General features: G+C 41.9%; 1 protein-coding gene across 2 annotated transcripts in view; it reads right to left on the minus strand.

Annotated features, from left to right (window-relative positions):
• Window positions 1–19,656, minus strand: part of MYCT1 (MYC target 1) — a 40,668-nt gene that overhangs the window by 17,633 nt on the left and 3,379 nt on the right. Inside the window, exon 2 of one of the 2 annotated variants that reach the window (XM_081904753.1) lies at window positions 13,669–16,156. The exons of the other annotated variant lie outside the window; for it this stretch is intronic. Coding sequence (XP_081760879.1) covers window positions 15,621–16,156 — 536 coding nt within the window. The 3' untranslated portion in view covers window positions 13,669–15,620. Of the gene's footprint in view, window positions 1–13,668; window positions 16,157–19,656 lie in introns of those variants that run through there. 2 annotated transcript variants of the gene reach the window in all.

The raw sequence follows: 19,656 nt of genomic DNA on the forward strand, positions 1-19,656 counted from the left end.
AATGGAAACAGTGTAAGAGCAAAGCAGTGCTCTTCTGCAGTTCTTGTGAGAACATGAGATGAGGCCTGCTGGCTCAAAACATCCAATCCGGCATGCTGTTTCCCACAGTGGCCTAGAAGGCTGCAAACAGGGCATGGAAGGATCAACTCTTATACGATTCTGTGTTTCCAGCAGCTGATTTGGGGGGGGGGGTATCTGATCCTCTGGTTGGTGCACACTGCTTTGAATGGGAAGGGGGCTACTGATCTAGCGTTATGGCTTAATGACATCCATTGGTAGATTAAAAGACTCTTTCTGTTGAGTGGTAGCAAACATCTAAACATGGTGTACATCAGTACCTCCCATTCGTTTTAGTGAGAAACATCAAGTGTCTGGAATGGGCTTGAATGCAGAGTACTTGTTTGTTTGTTTGTTTCTTTCTTTGTTCGTTTGTTTTAGAATAAATATAAGGAAAAATGACTAGATTCTTCTTAGTAAATCTGCACTTCCTGCTCACTGGGAAAGAAGACATGAAACAGCAAAGAGAAGGAAAGGTTGTAAGAGAGCATCAATCTGAATAGCTCTGGGTATTTGGAGGTGGCTCAGGGAACATATATTTAAAAGTGATAGTCACATGTTCTGCTTTAAGTAGACACCATACAATTCAATTCTTTATTCTGAGAAAAGTCACAGGCCTACTATAGCAACCACAAAACGGAGTTCAGAGTTTTGTGGCTTGAGAACATGGTGGTTCAACATGGCATGAGAGCACCACCTTGCGGTGAAAAGAAATAACTTCCTAATCTAATTTTGGCTTCCCATAACACTTTTTATTAGGGTTGATGGCCGTTAAAACATTTCTAGTTTAAATGCGAAAGAATCTTGATCCATTTTCTCAAATCTCTGGCAAGATGCTACGTTCCTGTTCTCCTGTGAAATCTTACTTATCACAAGGTGATATTTATCAGCTGACTACTCCTTCCCCTTATCTGAAACAATTTTTTGTCTTGCCCTACTAACATCAACACCAACACAAAACAGATCCTTTCATAAGCCCACCAGACCACAGTTTATGAAGGAAACATGTTTTGAATTAAATATAGCGTGCTTGCAAACCCTGTGCTGAGATGCTTGCTGCTCATTCATGCAGGTTTTTTTTAATCGTCCACATGGTGTTGTCTGCATCAAAATGCCAGCACTTTATAGTCCCACTTCCCCGTTTAATCTGGATTTATCCTTTACAGGAAAATCTAATGCGTATTTAAGATTATTATTTTTAACCCGTTTGAGATACCCAAATACTCACCTGCAATATTAAATAAACCCCTATCTAGAAGCACTAATAGTCTGCCTCACTGTACATGCAACAGGAAAACCCACTCAGTCATAAAGCTGACTATGTGACCTTGGCTCAGTCCCTCATTCTCAACCCAAAAAACTTCACAGGGTTATTCACAGGATAGAATGGAGTGGGAGAGTGAATAGAAGTGTAGTGTAACAGCTTTATATGAAGAAATAAAAAGGGAGGAAACACTGATTCCTGAAACTAAGCCTTGATTTGCAGCCCATGGTCTTCTTACAAGAGTGTACCTGGATTCACATGTGCACAACCAGCACTCATGTATGTGTATATACACACTGCTGAGAGGTTTAGGATCTTCTGCTGAAGTTATAATGCACACTTGTTTATGAGTATGTGTTTTACTGTTAACCCTATGTCCCCAAGAAGCTCTCACATATGGGCCAGCTGCATATTCCTGCATTGCAGGGAGTTGGACTAGATGATCCTCAGGATCCCTTCCAACATTACATCTTTATGATTCTATGATTACATGAAATAAAAGTGACTATTTAAATTGCAAAAACTGCAGTTTAAGCAAGCAGCAACTCCTGCAACATCTGAAGAGTGATGGATTCCCTACAGGAATGTAGACATGACAATTTTGCCATAAACCCTAGCTAGAAGTGGAAAGGGGGAGGAAGGAAAGTATACCTGTTCTTAAAGTGACGTGGAAGTGTGCTGAGTCTTGGGGAGCACTGTGTAAGTTCTGTCCTGTTGCGGCTGGCAGAGATAGCTGCCTATTAGCAGAGCCAACTGCCTACTGGGAATCTGGGGTTTTTAAAATAACATTCTTTCTAGTAGGAAAGGGAGGGGATTTAAAATGAACAGTGGCCTACCCCTTTCTCACCTCGACCATCCTAGTGAGAAATGGCTAAAACTTGGTCATCCCATTAGTTTCTCACTCTGTGTGTGTTCTGCTTAACAAAAGGGTGAATGACTTGGGACAGTGAGCAGTTAACTGAAGTGGCCATCTCTTTGCCACTTTGAATAGACTTTGCTAGCAACTTGAATTGCATGTGTTGACTTTTCCAAGGTATGAAGTATTTCCTGAGATGAGGCCAGTATCAGGCTCCTACCAAAGTCAAGCAAGGTTCAAGGTAGAGAATCTCAGGTCATGTTTAAGTTAAACAGTGGTGGACTTGGGTAATACAGTGCCCTGCGCAAGGCCAAAAAATTATGCCTCCCCACAGCCCTCGTGCTGCCTTCCCAAAGGCGGTTAAGGAAGGCACAGTGCTTTGGGAAGGAGGTGTGAGGCTCTGGCAGGGTCCTAGAGCCCTCCCATCTCATTCTCAAAGCTGGGAAAGTGCTAACTAGGCTTTGGGGAAGGAGGAAGGAGGACTCGAGGACCCTGTCAGGGCCTCACGCCTCCTGGCGACCCCCTTGGCTGAGCGCCCAGTAAAACACCAATCAGCAATGAAATGGAAATAAAATCATGGGATTCACTATTAAGCCGTCTCACTGGTTGAGAAAAAGTTATCAGTGGGTTATCCTCTGATACTATAGTTTTATGATTCTTGCTATTGCTTTCCTGGGCTTGAAATGTATTTGTCTGCCCAGACTTGAGTGATCCATGCCAAAGTCATTAACCTTGAAAGGTCTTACATCGGTGATATATGAGTTGTTGAATTTGCGTCAAGCTTCCACCCATCCTGTAGAGCTGTTGTTTCCAAATCTCCCCTTTTTTGCACCTGTTACGTTGAGAGTGCCATTTAAATCAATCTGCAGATCAATGTTATATCCAGACTCTAGCAGGAAAGACAGCAGCTATTTATATCTCTTCTTGTGATCCTAGTAAACATGTTTAAATGCACGTTATGACATGAAGGATTAGGAGTTGAAGGATATAAAAATGTGTGTGTTTGATGTGTTCCCTGTGAAATGACTAAAAGCGATTTGTACCTGGATGAGATTCAGAGTAATTCTGGGGAGGTTATAATGTATAGGACCTTTTAGTAAGAGGGCAATGAAAGAAGTATATAAAATCATTGATAGTGTGGAACACGTGCACAGAAAGCAATGCTTTCACCCTTCTTCTTTCAAAATACTAGAACTTGGGACCTCCCAATGAAGTTGAATATTGGAAAAGTCAGAAAATATTTCTTAACATACTAGATAGTTAAAACCTCCACAATAGGGCTTCCAGTTTTTGCCGCCATGGTGAACCACGGTTCCCACGATAGCAGATCCCAGGCATGCAGCCAATTAAGGATAACTTGAGAGTAATTATCCTTGCAAGCCCCCCACACACACACACAAGTCGGGGGGCAGAGCTTTCACTCGCAGATTGTCTGGTACCTGCCTCCACTCCTACAGAATGTAGGGGGGAGGGGACGCTGAGTGCATAGCGTCTGCACACATCAGAAACTCTCCAACGTGGTCACCGTGAGTGGAGATTCTCCTGTTTTTTAAGATATATCAGAATTTGGACTTAAGAAACTGGCGTGTTCTGGAAAAAGGAGAGTTAACCTGCTAAATGAATCAGCCACCGAGTGCCAAGGTCTTGATCTGGAAAAGATTTTCGTTGTAATTGGATTGGTATGTGGTGGAGAGAAGCCTTTGTTTTGTCTTTATATATTCACTATGCTGTTTTATGATTTGGCAGCTCTTCACAGAAGAAAAAAAGGTTAGCTACTAATGGATTGTAATTATTAATGGATAGCAATTATTAATGGAGGGAATCAACAAGAACTTTATAATGCTTATGGATTAATTGAAAGAATGGAACTGTGTGGAAAATATTGGGATGTTCTGTGGCAATACCCTCCTACAGAGGACTCTAACTTTGATTTATTATGGTATTGGTGAGATATCACCTTGTTATTGGATGGGAAAGTATTCAAAGAAAACGCTGGAAGTCTACCTGGAGTAATGGTCAGACATCAGACCACTTTAGGTTTTAAGTAAAGCATGATGGTGAAAGGTAACTATGCAGTAAAATTGAGTCTTTGGAGTAGGGGGGAAATGCCAAAAATGATTGATTGCAACAAGAAAGGAAGGTCGAACATAAAAAAAGGCACACAGAAAGTTACCAGATATTAACTCCTCTTGCAAATTAAAGGATATGGAACAATTAAATACAAACAAAAGTCAACACATCAGTGGCTGTTAAAATAAAGGATCAACATCGGAACTGTATATTTTGGATTAAATAAGCAGATTGGAGTGGGAACAAGGAATCGACATCTCCTAAAAATCTCCTAAAATCAGAACATGGGAAGTCAACCAAAATATTTAATTTGGAATCTGACAATTGGCTTTTTAAATTGAATTATGATTTGGTATTGTATTAATGTGGTCTATATTGAATTGTTATTAATGAAAAATTAATAAAAAATATTATTAAAAAAACCTCTACAATATATGGTGATGGCCATTAAGCTACATGGTTTTAAAAGGAAGCTAAATCAATTTATGGAAGATAAGGGTTATCAATTGCTGCTAGTAAATGATAACTATACTACCTCCAGAATTGGAAGCAGTATTCCGGCTGTGGCCCTCATATCCTGCTTGTGGCCTTCCCAATGCAATCTGCTTGGCCACTCTCCTTATGTTCTTTTGCTAGGTCCAAGCTATCTGAAAGAACATGTTCCCTCATATGAACCTGCCCAGGGTTTAAGATCTTTGGAGGAGGCCCTTCTCTTGTTCCCACCACCCTCAGGGACGCTTGATAGGGATGTGGGAAAAAGGGCCTTTTTGGTGGCTGCTCCCAGACTTTGGAACTCCTTCCCTGGAGAAGTTAGACTGACTCCCGCTTTCTCATCCTTCCAGGAGCAGGTGAAGACTTTCTTGCTCTAAGTCCCCCGAGTCCCTGTCAGGGAAAATTTCTCTAATACCTGAGATGTCACACACAAAACAGCATAAAAGAAAGAAACAATAGCAAATGAGCGAAGGAGAATCAAGATGGCGAACGGCACTTAGTCAGCGTGAGTGTGAGCTCCCCAATTTATCTTTTAAGACTGTTTTAATGAGTATAGAAACCTATTAACTTTTAACTTTAGTTTTTAGTTTTAGTTTTAAATTAGTAAGTAGGAGGACGCCTCTTTCTATCGGGGAGACAACCATTGACCTTGAAACTGGGGCGGCTGCATGAAGAGAGAAATGACTAAGCAATTATACAGCCCTGCTTGTGGGAGAGGAACTGGGAAACGTACCAGAGATTCCAGAGATTTAGACGACACAGAGGAACTGAGATGCCTGCCTCTTGCTAAACAAACAAAAATTAGTGAATCTGAAGGTACAAAGGATATTTTTAATGTTCCAGTTTCAAACTCTTTCACAGTGCTAGCAGAGATGAATGGTGAGGAGACCATTGTGAGAGAGCCTTTTGATAACCTGCCTACTAAACCTTCAAGCAAGGGTAATGCTGGTATCCACTTGAATGACTGCACTAGAGCCCGTGAAAGCTGCATTGATGAGATACTATTTGAACACTCGACTACTCTAGACCTAGTTGCTAAAACGGTGGACTATATCTTTAAATACATAAAAGACATCCGAGGATCCTTGGAGAAGATTATTTTGCTTGTATCCCTAGCAGGTAAAGACACTTCCCCTGATGTACCACCTGAGCTGAAGCCCATACAAATGCCCAGAGCACCTGTTTTACCTCATACCTCCTGTATAATTCCTCAAGCTGCTGGCAATCAGAAAAGTGAGCAAAGTGAGCAAAATAAGAAGGAACAACACTTTGCACCACTTCACAAACTGCTGCTGCAAGCTACCAAAATCTGCCTAATGGTTTGCCCCTTTAGAGGCAAGGTGATAAACTAGCAGTATAAGAGTGATATAAGGAGACACCTAGCGGAGCTTCTGAGGGTAATCCCTAGCTCTATTGACCTGAAGCATACTGAGCATATTAGCAGCAGACCTCAGAGGCAGAGAGTGCTGCTCTCCTTTAAAACCAAAAAGCTCCCTGCACTTGTAAGCAAGCTACAATTACTTCCTTCTTCCAGCCTATTGCCCCCCCCCCTCGCCGCATGCATTCCCAGGTGGATTCTGCCGTGCTGGTTCCGCAAGGCCCAGCATGACTCGAAGGGGAGACCAGGAGATTACTTACTTTCTTATCCTGGAATGTAGCTGGCATTAAACCTAAGCTGATGGATCCATCCTTTGTCGCCTACATAAAAGGCAGTCGTATTCTTTTGCTGCAAGAGACCTGGGCTTGTGAGGGCTTCTCCTTATCAGGGTATAAGGGCTTCTACCTGAATGCACAACAGAATCCACTATCACCTGGTAGACCACAAGGTGGGTTGGCTACCTTAGTTTCTTTGGCCTTAAATCTGCAGGTAGAACAAATCGACATCCAGTCGTCATCCATGCTGGGTGTAAAGCTACAAACAGCGGAGGAAGTGTTTGTGGTGATTAATGTTTATTTGCATCCAACCTATAAGAAAAACCTGGTGGACCAAAGATGGAGGGGAATTCAACTGACTCTTGAAACTCTCCTAGAGAAATATCCTGAAGCCACCTTCCTAGTTGCAGGAGATTTCAACGGTCGATTGTCTCACTCTGATAAATCATTATTTGCTAAATATAATAAATATCCCTCACTACCCATTTTAACCTCAGACCTTTTACCCAGGAACTTTAAAGACAGTGTTGCTACATACGCAGGTTTTAAATGTAGACAAACTTTGATGGCTCTTAATTTTCACCTCCTAAATGGAGCTCTCAGTTCTGATTACCCTGCCGAATTTACTTTCTGGTCAGGCTCCCGAGCCTCTACCATAGACTTTATTTGGACATCAGTAGACCTAATTCCCAAAATTTCCAACTTTAGGGTGGTAACGAGGCTGGAAAGTGACCATTTTCCATTAGAACTCTCTCTGACCCTGGATGGAGAATTGGCTACCTATTCCTGCATGCCTATTACAAATAACCAGCTTCAGATGAGGCCCACTGCCTTAAAATGGACCGACAATATGGCTCAACGGATAAATGAACTCCTTTGGTCGGACCAACTGCAAGAGACAAAGGACTCCCTTATCCAGGCAGTTGAGCCACTGCCAATATATGACAATTTAGTAGAACTGCTAAAACCTTCGTTGGCTAAGGCCCCGGTAATGAATAGTAACCATTTCTCTCATAAAAAGTGGTTTGACAAGGAATGTAGACACTTCAAGAACAACCTATATAATGAATTCTTGGCATATAGGGCATCAAATGACCCCGCACCTAGCAGTCACCTTATGAACCTCAAGAGAAGGTATAAAGCACTATTAAAGGAAAAGAAGCTTGCGGCAGAAAGAAATGATTGGAAGAACCTTCTAAAAGCTGCAGAAAATAGAAATCCCTCCTCCTTTTGGCACCAAATTTCTCATTACCTGGGTAGACCGTTGTCAAGGATAGAACCTCAAATTTCAGCTGACACCTGGGAAAGCTTCTTCTCCGATTTATATGCAGCTCACGCTGCCAGCGGAGGAAGGTTAGACTTGGCCCCCTTGCCTGAGTGGGATCCTGTTACCTGCTCTGAAGTGGAAACATTTATAGGCCAATTTGAGGTGGGCAAGGCACCCGGAGACGATCTTATCTCCATAGATGTTATTAAAGCCAATAAGGATTGGTGGTGTCCACCCCTAGCAGCTCTTTTTACTTATATAAACAAAACAGCACAATTTCCTCCAAGCTGGAACTCGGCACTGATTGTGTTAATTGGCACAGACCCAGCCAATTTTAGACCAATTAGCCTGCTAAATGTTATCGGGAAGATCTATTCAAGATTTCTACTTAACAAATTAACGACCTGGATGGAAAGCAACAATATCATCGCAGAGGAACAGGCGGGTTTTCGCCCCGGAAGATCAACAACAGACCAAATCTTAATCCTAAATCACTTGGCCACCAAGTACGCTGGCAATGGCCTAAAAGCCCTCCACGTCGCCTTTATAGACTTTAAGCAGGCCTTCGATCTAATTCCCAGGAACCAGCTATGGACAAAATTGTAAAATAGCTCCTTGTGTCTCTGGGTAGTATGCAGCATGGGATTACAGAAAGGAAAAATAGTGTCTCCATATTAGCAAACAATTGTCTGAGAGCTATTCAAATAAAGCAAACCAATAAATTTTTCAGATCAATTCTTTTGCTAGAAATGACACTTTTTCAAGGCATGTGGAAACAATGTAAAGGACTATAGTTGTCAAAGTTTTCTCTGTTTGGGGTTCCTTTTAATATCACATAAATACATTCCTGCATGCATTTAAGGACAGTTCATTTGCTCTTGAACCAAATGGCATTTTACATAGTCATTTTGCTTTGGAATCCCAGCTAGTCCTACAATGGGGTTTTGTTTTGCTTTCAACCAATTGAACTATATTTACTAACTGTTCAATGGCCCTGTTTAAAAACTCTGTGTGTGCATGTGCCATGCACATGGTGGTATGAGTTTCCCTTCAAAACTTTGGAATAATCACAAATATTGTCTGTCAGACACTGCCTCAACTCACTTTCTGCCATTACTAAGCAGGACTGGATGAAATGTTAGTTGGAATTATTCCTTGTATAATCATGTTTGCACCCACATCTACACACTTCATAAAAGCAATGTACAAATTGACCCTAAGTCATCCATTTTTGAAAGAAAAAAAGTGGTTGAGTTGGTTCCCTTTTTTCAAATAGGTTTCAGATTTTTGCAAATAACAATGGAAGAATCAACCTACCACCACCGAAAAGGCAAGATCCTTAATCAGCAACCAGGTGACACTTTAGTTGCAAGCTTACAAAATTTTTAGTCATATCAGGGCTTGCAGTCCAAAATTTGATAGCGGTTCAGTTATCAGCCATTGGTTAAAAATGGTGTTATCAAGTCAATGATGGGGGTGCTGCCTTTTGTATGAGATGCATCAGCTGTGTTAATTTTGTTTCCTTTGGACATGCTATGCCAGAGATACGTTTCCCATTCCTGTTTCTTTCATTTCTCTAGAAACTGATTTGCATCACTAGCATCTTCTAATCTCATAAAGTAATCTATAGGCCAGGGATCTGGCATGTGTCATTACAAGTCTGAGCAGACATTTCCAGTAAATACAGTTTTCGTTTTACACTTAAAAACAGATACTGAGATGACTCAAAACATGTGGTGATTTGCTTGCGAACTTTAAAAATTTGATTTCATGAAGTAGGAGCAGTTGTCTGTGTCTGAACAGCAGAGTTGAAAGTCTTTACCAATGAAAGGTCAACATTCCAACAGATACGGCTGGAATCATTCATCTTCTTTCACAGAATGCAAATGATCATTATGAGATAGGTCACCAGGCTTCTGTTTAGGAAACAGGGAAATGTGAAAAGTGCAAACAGGCATCAGAGGATATGGATTCTGCTTGGCCCTTACTGAAGAAACCTTGCAAGGGTGCTGTTTTAACACCAGGAATCAGCATTCAAGTGAAATGATAAAAGCAAAGTAATAACACTCTCAATATATACAAAAGAATCTCTCCACCCTTCATATAAAAGGAAATGGGAATGGGATTTAGCAAATACTGGGTTAACAATCATCGAAGTAGAATGGACATGGGCATTAGAAAACATTCCAAAAATGCTTATTGGTGTGAACCTGAAAGACAATATTAAAATGGTACTTAATTCTACACAGCATTAGTAAAACATTTGTCCAAAACATGCAGCTCTACAGTTCTATGATTCTATGCATTGTCTTGGAGCTAAAATAGAATTAAGGCAGATTTAATGCATGTTTTATGGAGTTGTAAAAAAATAATGAGGGACGCGGGCGGCGCTGTGGGTGAAACCTCAGCGCCTAGGACTTGCCGATCGCATGGTTGGCGGTTCGAATCCCCGCGGCGGGGTGTGCTCCTGCCGTTCGGTCCCAGCACCTGCCAACCTAGCAGTTCGAAAACACCTCCGGGTGCAAGTAGATAAATAGGGACCGCTTACTAGCGGGAAGGTAAACGGCATTCCGTGTGCTGCGCTGGCTCACCAGATGCAGCTTGTCACGCTGGCCACGTGACCCAGAAGTGTCTGCGGACAGCGCTGGCTCCCGGCCTATAGAGTGAGATTAGCGCACAACCCTAGAGTCTGGCAAGACTGGCCCGAACGGGCAGGGGTACCTTTACCTTTTAAAAAAATGGTGCATTTCTGGACAGAAGAACTGGCTTCAAGCTTAAGTCCGATTCCTCAAGGTGCTAATTTACAGGGGAGCCTATGCATGCAGGACAGACTCCCCTCATCAGACGATCCCACCACAATGCATTGATGACGGGAACAGTGGTGACAGAGAGGCAATGGTGGGGGACATTCTTACCCCAGCACAATGAACAATCATGTGAGACAAGTATGTTTATGTATACTTTGTTGTTTAGTCGTTTAGTCGTGTCCGACTCTTCGTGACCCCACGGACCAGAAGCCTTTAGAACAACGTGCCCTAGCAGGAATGAATGTTCCTGCTATTGCCCCATTAAAACTGGAGGAAGTTGTCTTGCAGTTCCTCCTGTGGCTCCCAGAGTGAATGTTCCTGCTATTGCCCCATTAAAACTGGAGGAAGCATTCTTGCAGTTCCTCCTGTGGCTCCCAGATAACATCAGACCAGGCCATTAGTGAACTAGACCTGCAAAAATGCTGGCCAGGATGGTGCCAAGGACATGTGGCTTTAAGCCAATCTGTGCCATTTGCACTAAACCTTGGGTTTTGAATATGTACGGGAGACAGTGTGGTTACATTTCCAGATCACTTTTCTTGGGGCAGTTTGGAATCCTTCTCTTCATGCTGTCTCAGATAGAAGTCTGATTTCATCTATCAGATTCTGTGGTGTAGCTGATAAACAACACCTCTCCCAAGTCATCAGGTCAATCAACTGATGAGAAGGGGAGGGGTGATCTCTGTCTCCATTGTGGTGCTGAGATTTGGCAAAGAAGAATTTACTTAGCTAGCAAGCTTTCACTAGGCAGAGAATATCTGGAGAATAGTCAACATCAAACTTTACATAGGAAAGTTTGGGGAGCTAATAAGCTATACCTCAAACTCATTTGTCAGTTATTTCAGAACAGTGGCCAGGTATCAATGCCTAAAATGCATAAAACCCCCCAAGAGCTGGTCAGTTCTCATTTAAAATAAGCAAAACACTAAAATTCAAATAAAACTCACAAATGGCTACAAACAAAACTACTTGATTCTAAAGTTGACAATCTAGGCACACTTACTTTGACGGAAGCCCCACGCTGAACTCAGTTGGATCAAGTGCAGGATCAGCCCTAAATGTCACCACGTTTCCAAAATATCAGCTCTTTTCACTAACCTTGCCAAGATCCCTGATTCACATAGCCTGAGCTTTGCGTAAATCCACAGGAACATGGCTTCCCTGAGTCAATCTTGTCTCATAGGAGGGGAGAATCTACTCATGTTTACACCTGTTATGAAAGTTACATCCATGGGAGACAGAATAGGTTAAGGATGGCATCCTGCATATGTCCGAAACCTGGCTTATTGGTCACTTGCTCTGCACCCCCCTGTATGTTGACTTGTAAGGCAAGGAAAATAGGAATGATAGGATCAAGTCCTGTTAGCAGTGACTAGTAGGCTTGAGAAGGACTACTTCTCTACTTGAAGGAAGCCCCATAGTTCTGGCCAATTGTACACAAGGCTTGAAAGATGCATGTACAAGAGAGTGACTTCAGCTTTCATTCAGAAGAAAATTATTGCATCACTCTTTACTCCCTCTTTTAAAAAAAGAAAATTGTTGCCTTTGCTTCCAGGCCCCAAAGGGGACCCCCCAAAAACAATCCAGCTTTTAAAATAAGCTATTAGAATTCAGTACATAGATTAAGAAGTCCTTTGTGCCAATGGTGTGAAAAGGGGTTGGATTAGATATGGAGATGTGTTTCCTCACTGCAGACCTGGGGGAACAATTAGGATGGTCCACCCCAGAGACTGAATCTAGTTCATTTCCAGAGGCCCTATACCTGCTTCTATTGAAGCCCTAGTAATTTTGTGGGAAAGACCCTCACTAAGAAAGAAAGCTGAGACTCCAATACTTTGGCCACCTCATGAGAAGAGAAGACTCCCCAGAAAAGACCCTGATGTTGGGGGAGATGGAGGGCACAAGGAGAAGGGGACGACAGAGGACGAGATGGATGGATACTGTTCTCGAAGCTACCAGCATGAGTTTGAGCAGACTGCGGGAGGCAGTGGAAGACAGAATTGCCTGGCATGCTCTGGTCCAGGGGGTCACAAAGAGTCGGGCACGACTAAACAGCAAGAAAAGGGAAAACACCCCCCCACAAAATATGACATGGATTCGCCAAAAATATGCAAATGTTAATTTATACATACTTGTGCAAAATTAGTTATAATTGCTATAATTTAAATAGAATATAATGACTCTCCTTGTAGTTGGGAAGATTGTACCCAGCTAGCTGCAGTTGGAACTTGCCAGAGGTTTGACACAGCTGACCCACATCTCCATGCAGCTTCACATCTGGGGAGGGGGGCCCTATTCCTCCTTGGCATAAAGTGGAGGAGAAAGTAGAAGGGATAAAGTAGCCAGGGGAGCAGTACAGATTTGGAAGGAAGGGATACAGTGGTACCTTGGTTCTTGAACTTAATCCATTCCAGGAGTCCATTCAACTCTCAAAATGGTTCAAAAACCAAGGTGCTGCTTCCGATTGGCTGCAGAACTTCCTGCACTCAATTGGAAGCTGCAGAAGCCGTGCTGGACGTTCAGCTTCCGAAAAATGTTCACAAACCAGAACACTCACTTCTGGGTTTGTGGCGTTCAGGAGCCGATTTTCTTGGGAGCCAAGTCATTTGAGTACCAACGTACCACTGTACTTTAAAAGTGAAGCATGCAGAAAGTAGAAAACAACAGAAAACTTTTTTCAAGCCCAAAGAACACACCTTCCAGGGACAGAAAATGATGGGAAAGAAAAATAACTTTATCCAGAAACCCCAGGGAGGGCTCTGTACTTGGAGCACCACCTCCGCCCCCTGGTGAATGCCTGTGGGTACCAAGTCTGTTCTTTCTACAGCTTAACATGTATTAAATAATAAAAAAATAAGAGCAGTCTCTTCCGTCCTAACAAGTCAAAAGAAATAGAGACAGGTAGGGATGGGAACAGGTAGCTCACTTGCCATAGGGCCTTCCTGCCAAGGAGGAGAAGAATTAATCAAGGTAATTTGCACAAATAGCTTGTCAGTATCAATGGTGCTAAAGAGCAGAAAAGAGGTCCTACTGGGGAATTTTCTTTATCGTTCTCCAAGTTCTCAACTACAACATAAATAAAGAATCAGTGCTTTGTTGTAGTCAGGTTTTCAAGGGTACAAATCTGATAGCATTCAGTCAGGGAGAAAACTCATTTCAGGTATAAATTGGAATATTTCTTAAAATAACCAAAAATATAACATAGAGCAATATTTATGACTTTATTTAAATCCCAACATTTCCAACATGCCGATAAAAAAGAGATTTCTCTAGTCTTTAAATATATACCATCAAGCAACTGACCACAAACCACAGGATTCATATTTCAGATTCGCTGACCTGAACACACAAAACATTCCTTTGTGCCTCCTGTGTAAATTATAGCAGGAAAACACAGTATAAATTCCTTATGAAAACTAATGCTATACATGGGATAATACCTTATATAAGCTATATACAGATCATTTGCAACATTTCCAGAAGTAAATACTAAAAAAAAACAAAAAAAAAACATTTATTTAAAGAGCTTTTCCATTATCATCGAAAACACAGACTGAACAACTTAGCTATGCATTCTGGAGGAAATCTTATTCTCTTCTGAACAGCAATTGTATTGATCTCAGCAGGCAATGGAAGCAGAATTAAAGGCTCAGGGATTTTTCATTGCTGTGATATATTTCTAGGTACACTAATAATAACAGTAAGTACACTAATAATATCAGTGGCAGTATCATAGACAATGAGGTTAATCCAAGGCATGATTATTGCCAAACTGAAAACTTTGACAGCCTGCAAGCATTGGAATGCATTGAAATCAGCTCAAAATTTAACATTATGTGATTTGATGGCAACATCCCAATAAAAGCACCAAGACTCATCACAGGGAAAGCAAAAGCATGACTGACATACTTCTCCTTTGCACAACTCTTTTATTTCATGCTTAGGAGGCTTATTGGAGGGATTGACTCAGGAATCCCCTCATCCTGGGGTTAACATCGACATTGTTGCACACATTTTTTATTTAGCTTTAGGGCAGTGGTTCCCATTCCCCACCCCCACCCCATGGACCACTTGGAAATTGTTGGGAATTATATTTCCCTGCCTGTTGTCGCAAATGTAATGTGCTGTACAATTTTTGATTGTGTTTTGATTGTTTCTTTTATTTCTGATATTGCATTTTACTCTATCGCATTTTGAATTCCACAGAATTCGATAGAACTCAAATTGGAAGGGTTCTGCAGAGACACTCCACAGAGCACCTGAATGAAGCTTGCAGACCACAGTTTGGGAACCCCTTCTCTAGGAGATTTTTCTTATATCTACCCTGATGTTTAGCTTTCTGAATTCAGTGAGACTTACTCCTAAGAAAGCATGTGAAGCTAGCAGCCTTAATCAGACAATGGTTCCAATTAGAAAGATCTTAAAACATAAATCGAGGATCTTAGCCCACAGAAATATAATACGAATACTAAGCTATTTACATCTATTTTTAAAAATCATGTAAATCTTGTAATCACATGGCACTATGGCCAACTGCTGGCCACATGACCCGGAAACTGTACGCCGGCTCCCTCAGCCAATAAAGCAAGATGAGCACCACAACCCCAGAGTCGGTCACGACTGGGCCTAATGGTCAGGGGTCCCTTTACCTTTATGGCCAACTGATGAACAAGTGGTAGGATTTATTTACTTACTTTGTATATCAAAATGCCCAGAGGAAAATGCTTTGACAAAAGAAAAGAAAAGAAAAGAAAAGAAAAGAAAAACAGCAGTTTCATCACTGTGTTTTAGGTTAACTGGAGGATATTCACAAAGATAACTATTTTTACATTCTGTGTCCTCAGAAATGAGTCAATTTGTTAGACTAGATGAAGTCTGCATCTAAACTAAAGGCAATGGTTACAATGCAAATATAAACACACAGTGATGTTGCATACCATTGTGAATAATAGCACAAGAGAGGTCTTTGTCGCCGAAAGAGACATCAGGGTTTCACTCCAGCAAATGCCTATCATAGAGGGGCGCAGAACTATCACTTGGGTCTCCGCACTGCAGATCCTTGCAATGGTAGACTTCATAGGTGTCTTCATAGAGCCCACAGAAAATCATACAACTGAGATTCTTTCTATATACATTCATCCCCAAGAATTGGAGTCAAGAGTCTGGGAAAGCCTTTATGATAGAGTCGTAAGCAGGAGGTGGTGTTTGTGTTGCGTTGGAGACACGAAGACTATTATTGGACCAGTGGAACTCGGGACGAGATAGGCTGTTGGTGGTGGTCCCAGTAAGTGTGGTGGTGGTGGTGGTGGTTGCTGGTACCAGCGTAATCAGCTGACTCTCCGTTTCTACAGGAAGCGGGGGGCTCTGCAGGAAGGGATGAAACGTTGAGGCTCGGAAGCTTGATTTCCTTGGGAAGGAGTTGGCCTGCTCCAAGGAAGCTTGCCTTTGGAAGGTCAGGCTAGCCAAGCTGAGGTTACTGCGGCGTTCGCAGCTGCTGTTGCGATAAAATCCTGGCCTGCTGGCAGAAGATCCACGAGAAGCTCTGGGACGCCGGCTGGAGGACGAGGTGCTCCACTGGGAAATATGAGCACTGGCTCTGCGACTAGACAGGCAAGCCAGCAAAGCCCAGATTACGCCTCCGATCACAAGTCCAATGACCATAGAAACGGAAAATGCTATGATCATATGATCTAAAACAAAAGAAGTAAAATGGGGTGAATATTTCAGGGAATCATATAATTGTAGAGTTGGAACGGACCCTGAGGGCCATCTATTCCAATGAAAAAAAATACAACAACTCTACTAAAATGTGTGGGAGGATAAAAGCTTTATTTTGTGCATCAATGGAGCTTGTACTTCTCATATACAATGCAATCCTAAGCATGTTGACTGAGCTGTAAGTCCAAAATCAAATGGACTTTTGAAGTGTGTTCAAGACTGCTGACTGAGATAGACCAAACAGAGTACAAGATTTATCACTTCCATTTTGCATAACTTTAGTGGTCAGTTTTCACATTATTTATCAATTAAGAAAATAAGGTCAGTGTGTTCACAAACTTCTGTATTCACAAACTATATTATTTTGAATGTATCTCTGTCCTTGTTTAAGTAGAAAATTTGCCTTCATTTGTTTTGTAATGGCTAATCTTTTTTTAAAGCAATTTAAAAAATGCTTTGTGGCTTTTTCTGTAATCAAGTGGTAAATAAATTGTATGAAATACATAAAATATGAAATAAATAAAAATCAGTCCTTCCTTTGAGAATGTGTCCAATTGCACAGTGGCATTCCCCCCACACATCAAGTTTGTACTCCGTAAGAAAGTAGACTGTTCTGCTGAACAAGCCCTTCAGTTAGAAGAACAATATTGCCATTTAAAACATGCCTTCAGTTAACAGTTGAGGTAAATAAATTTTGCCTTTGATGTGAAGAATTTCCAGGAAAGCTAAATCATGTGAATAAGTGTGGCAAAATTTATCAGGAGTGCGATTTCCCACATCTCTAGATCAGAAAGTGTGGCAGAGAGTAAGCTAGCCATCCTGTTGCAGAAAATAAAACCAAAATAATATTGTTGTGTCTTTTTATAACAACAACAACAGACTCTGCAATTTTTCCTTAGAATGATCAATATATCCATATAGTGTAAGTATATTGCCCTCTGCTGGAAAACTACATAAATATATCAGTTTCACAACCCAACACTCCCCCACCTCTGCCAGTCCACACAGCCATTAAAAAGAGAATATGTGGGGGGGGGGGGAATATTACCAAAAATTTAACACATTTAGTAGGATTTTGAACCCTTACATGACCACTCTTACATAACAATTCATTTCAAAAGGTTTCCTTGTGAAAGTAGCTACAAAAACTGTTGAAACCAAATTGGCAATCTCAATAAAGAAGGCATTTATGACTCTGACTGTAAATTTCTCTTTGGTTCTTCTGGATATATTTGAATTTCTGCTCATTTCTTTTTCATATCTAGGCTTGGATGGTATGTGTTGATATATTTCTTTAGTTCAGTTTACAGCTGTTGTAGGAAGGTGATATGTATTATTTCCAAAATATACTTCCCCATGGTAATCCACCACAATCATTACTACCAAATGTCAACTTTGCACCAGGAAAAGTGTTTGTGACCAGTTTCTTTCCTGTGCCTTTCAGCAACAGCTTGATATTAGCTGATGCTAATTGTTGCCATTAAAAACTTGCCCTGTGATTCCCGCACACCACGCTGCTCTCAGAGCCACAAAAACTGGCTGGCCAGATAAGTACTGCATGTTTTGGGTCCACAGTTAATGGCAATGCTCCAATCATTTGAACTCCCATGGGGAGGTTTCAGAAGGTACTCTCTCCTTCTTCTTATGCTGCTGCAGCTCTGTAACATGGCAAGCTAAATTCCCCGTCCTAAAAAAGTATTAAAGGTACAAGAAACTGACTACTATATATTTTGCTGCTCTGCTATGGTGTTAGGTACAGAAAGACATGGTAGGTCCCAGGAAATGGTCTAAGCAGGGGCGGAGGAAGGGGGTGCGGTGGGTGCGGTCCAACCCGGGTGTCACCACTGGGGGGGGTGACAAAATGCCAGGCAGCACTCACTGCAGGGCCTGCAGCACACCCGAGCCACACATCTCTTCTGGGAGAGACATGGTGGCTTGGGCGCGCGCAGGCTCCGCACTGCCCAAATGGTCCGCCCGCTGCCTCCCCTCCAGCTATAGGGCAACTGAGTGGGAGGAGGCAGGCAGACTCTGGAGGCCCCACGGTGCACCCTACACTGCCCCTATGGGAGGCTTGCCCCTCCCCTGGGCGCACCGCCCATAGGAGCCCAAGCGGCTTCCTCCGCTGCTGGGTCTAAGGGCTCGTGCAGCCACCCTGCTGAAGCTAAGCAGGTCAAGGTCTGACAATTCAGGGAAATGTCTGAGATCCTGAACTCCTCAGGCTGTTGATTAAATGGGCAGACTTATTTTACAGTTCCTCACTTGCCTGCTTAACAGTTACGTGCAGATGCAGAATGGTAATCTTGTTCCCTGAACTTGCTTTTCCCCTTGTCTTCCTCCTGTAATTCCTGGGTTGGACTACACTACAGCTAGCCCAGTGCATAAACATGGCATCCCTCTTTCCCAGCTACATGCGAAATCACAAGCATAATTGAATATTCACAGCACTTGAAAACACTTCTACCACAACTGTACAAGAAAAAACACATTGAGCTCCATGATGGAAGAAGATTAAGATAAATGTTGTCAGTAAACCGCTGTTACTTAAATTGTCAGAGATGAAAAGCTACTTTCTTAGAGTTTCAGTAGATACTCAAAATAAGGCACTTAACCATTTGAAACCTGAATCATTACAGCAGAATTATTTTTAAAATAAGCTAATTATGTCATGAGGTAGTTACCTACCTTTATTACCGATGTTTCTATAGTACTGAAGTGGTCATAAGCCATTTCTGTAATGTTACCCTTTCTTATCCCCCCCATACAGAATAAGTGGTCATATGCAATATAGCAGATAATAATAATAATTACGATTCCAGAAGGCAATTAGACAGTAAGAGGGGACAATAACATCACCCAGACCTAGGTGGGGCTTGATTTATGACTTTTGCTCATATTCAAAATTATATGAGGTGGACATTTCAGTTTCCTGCAGTTGTTGGTTACCCACCAATCAGCATGGCTTTTGCAAAGTTGGCAAGCCTGATGCCTGATGTGGAGCCAAGTTGCTTCAGGTGTTCCTTACAAAAAACGGAAATTCAACAGACATTGCAATCAGCAAAATATCCTGTAACATTTGCAGAATGCATTAAAAATTTGGTCAACAAAACTTTGGCTTTGTGACTGGGAAAGATGTAGCTGAGAAGAAAGGCTGTGCATTTGTTTATTTTAACATTATACACTGAACTCCAACTTCCTTTTCCTGCCATATGTGAACAAATATTTCCAGCACATTTACAATATGCTGGTTTCAGTAGCAATGTGAATGACGGGTGGATTTCTTTTATTAGTAGAATGAATTTGGCACAGTATTCCTCCCACTACATGGAGGAAAATGATGGAATCTGTGTTGCGGCGCTCATCTCGCTTTATTGGCTGAGGGAGCCAGCGTACAGCTTCCAGGTCATGTGGCCAGCATGACTAAGCTGCTTCTGGCGAACCAGAGCAGCACACGGATACACAGTTTACCTTCCCG

This window comes from Podarcis melisellensis (assembly GCF_964234715.1).
Source record: "Podarcis melisellensis genome assembly, chromosome: 3".
In the NCBI taxonomy this organism is placed as follows: Eukaryota; Metazoa; Chordata; class Lepidosauria; order Squamata; family Lacertidae; genus Podarcis; species Podarcis melisellensis.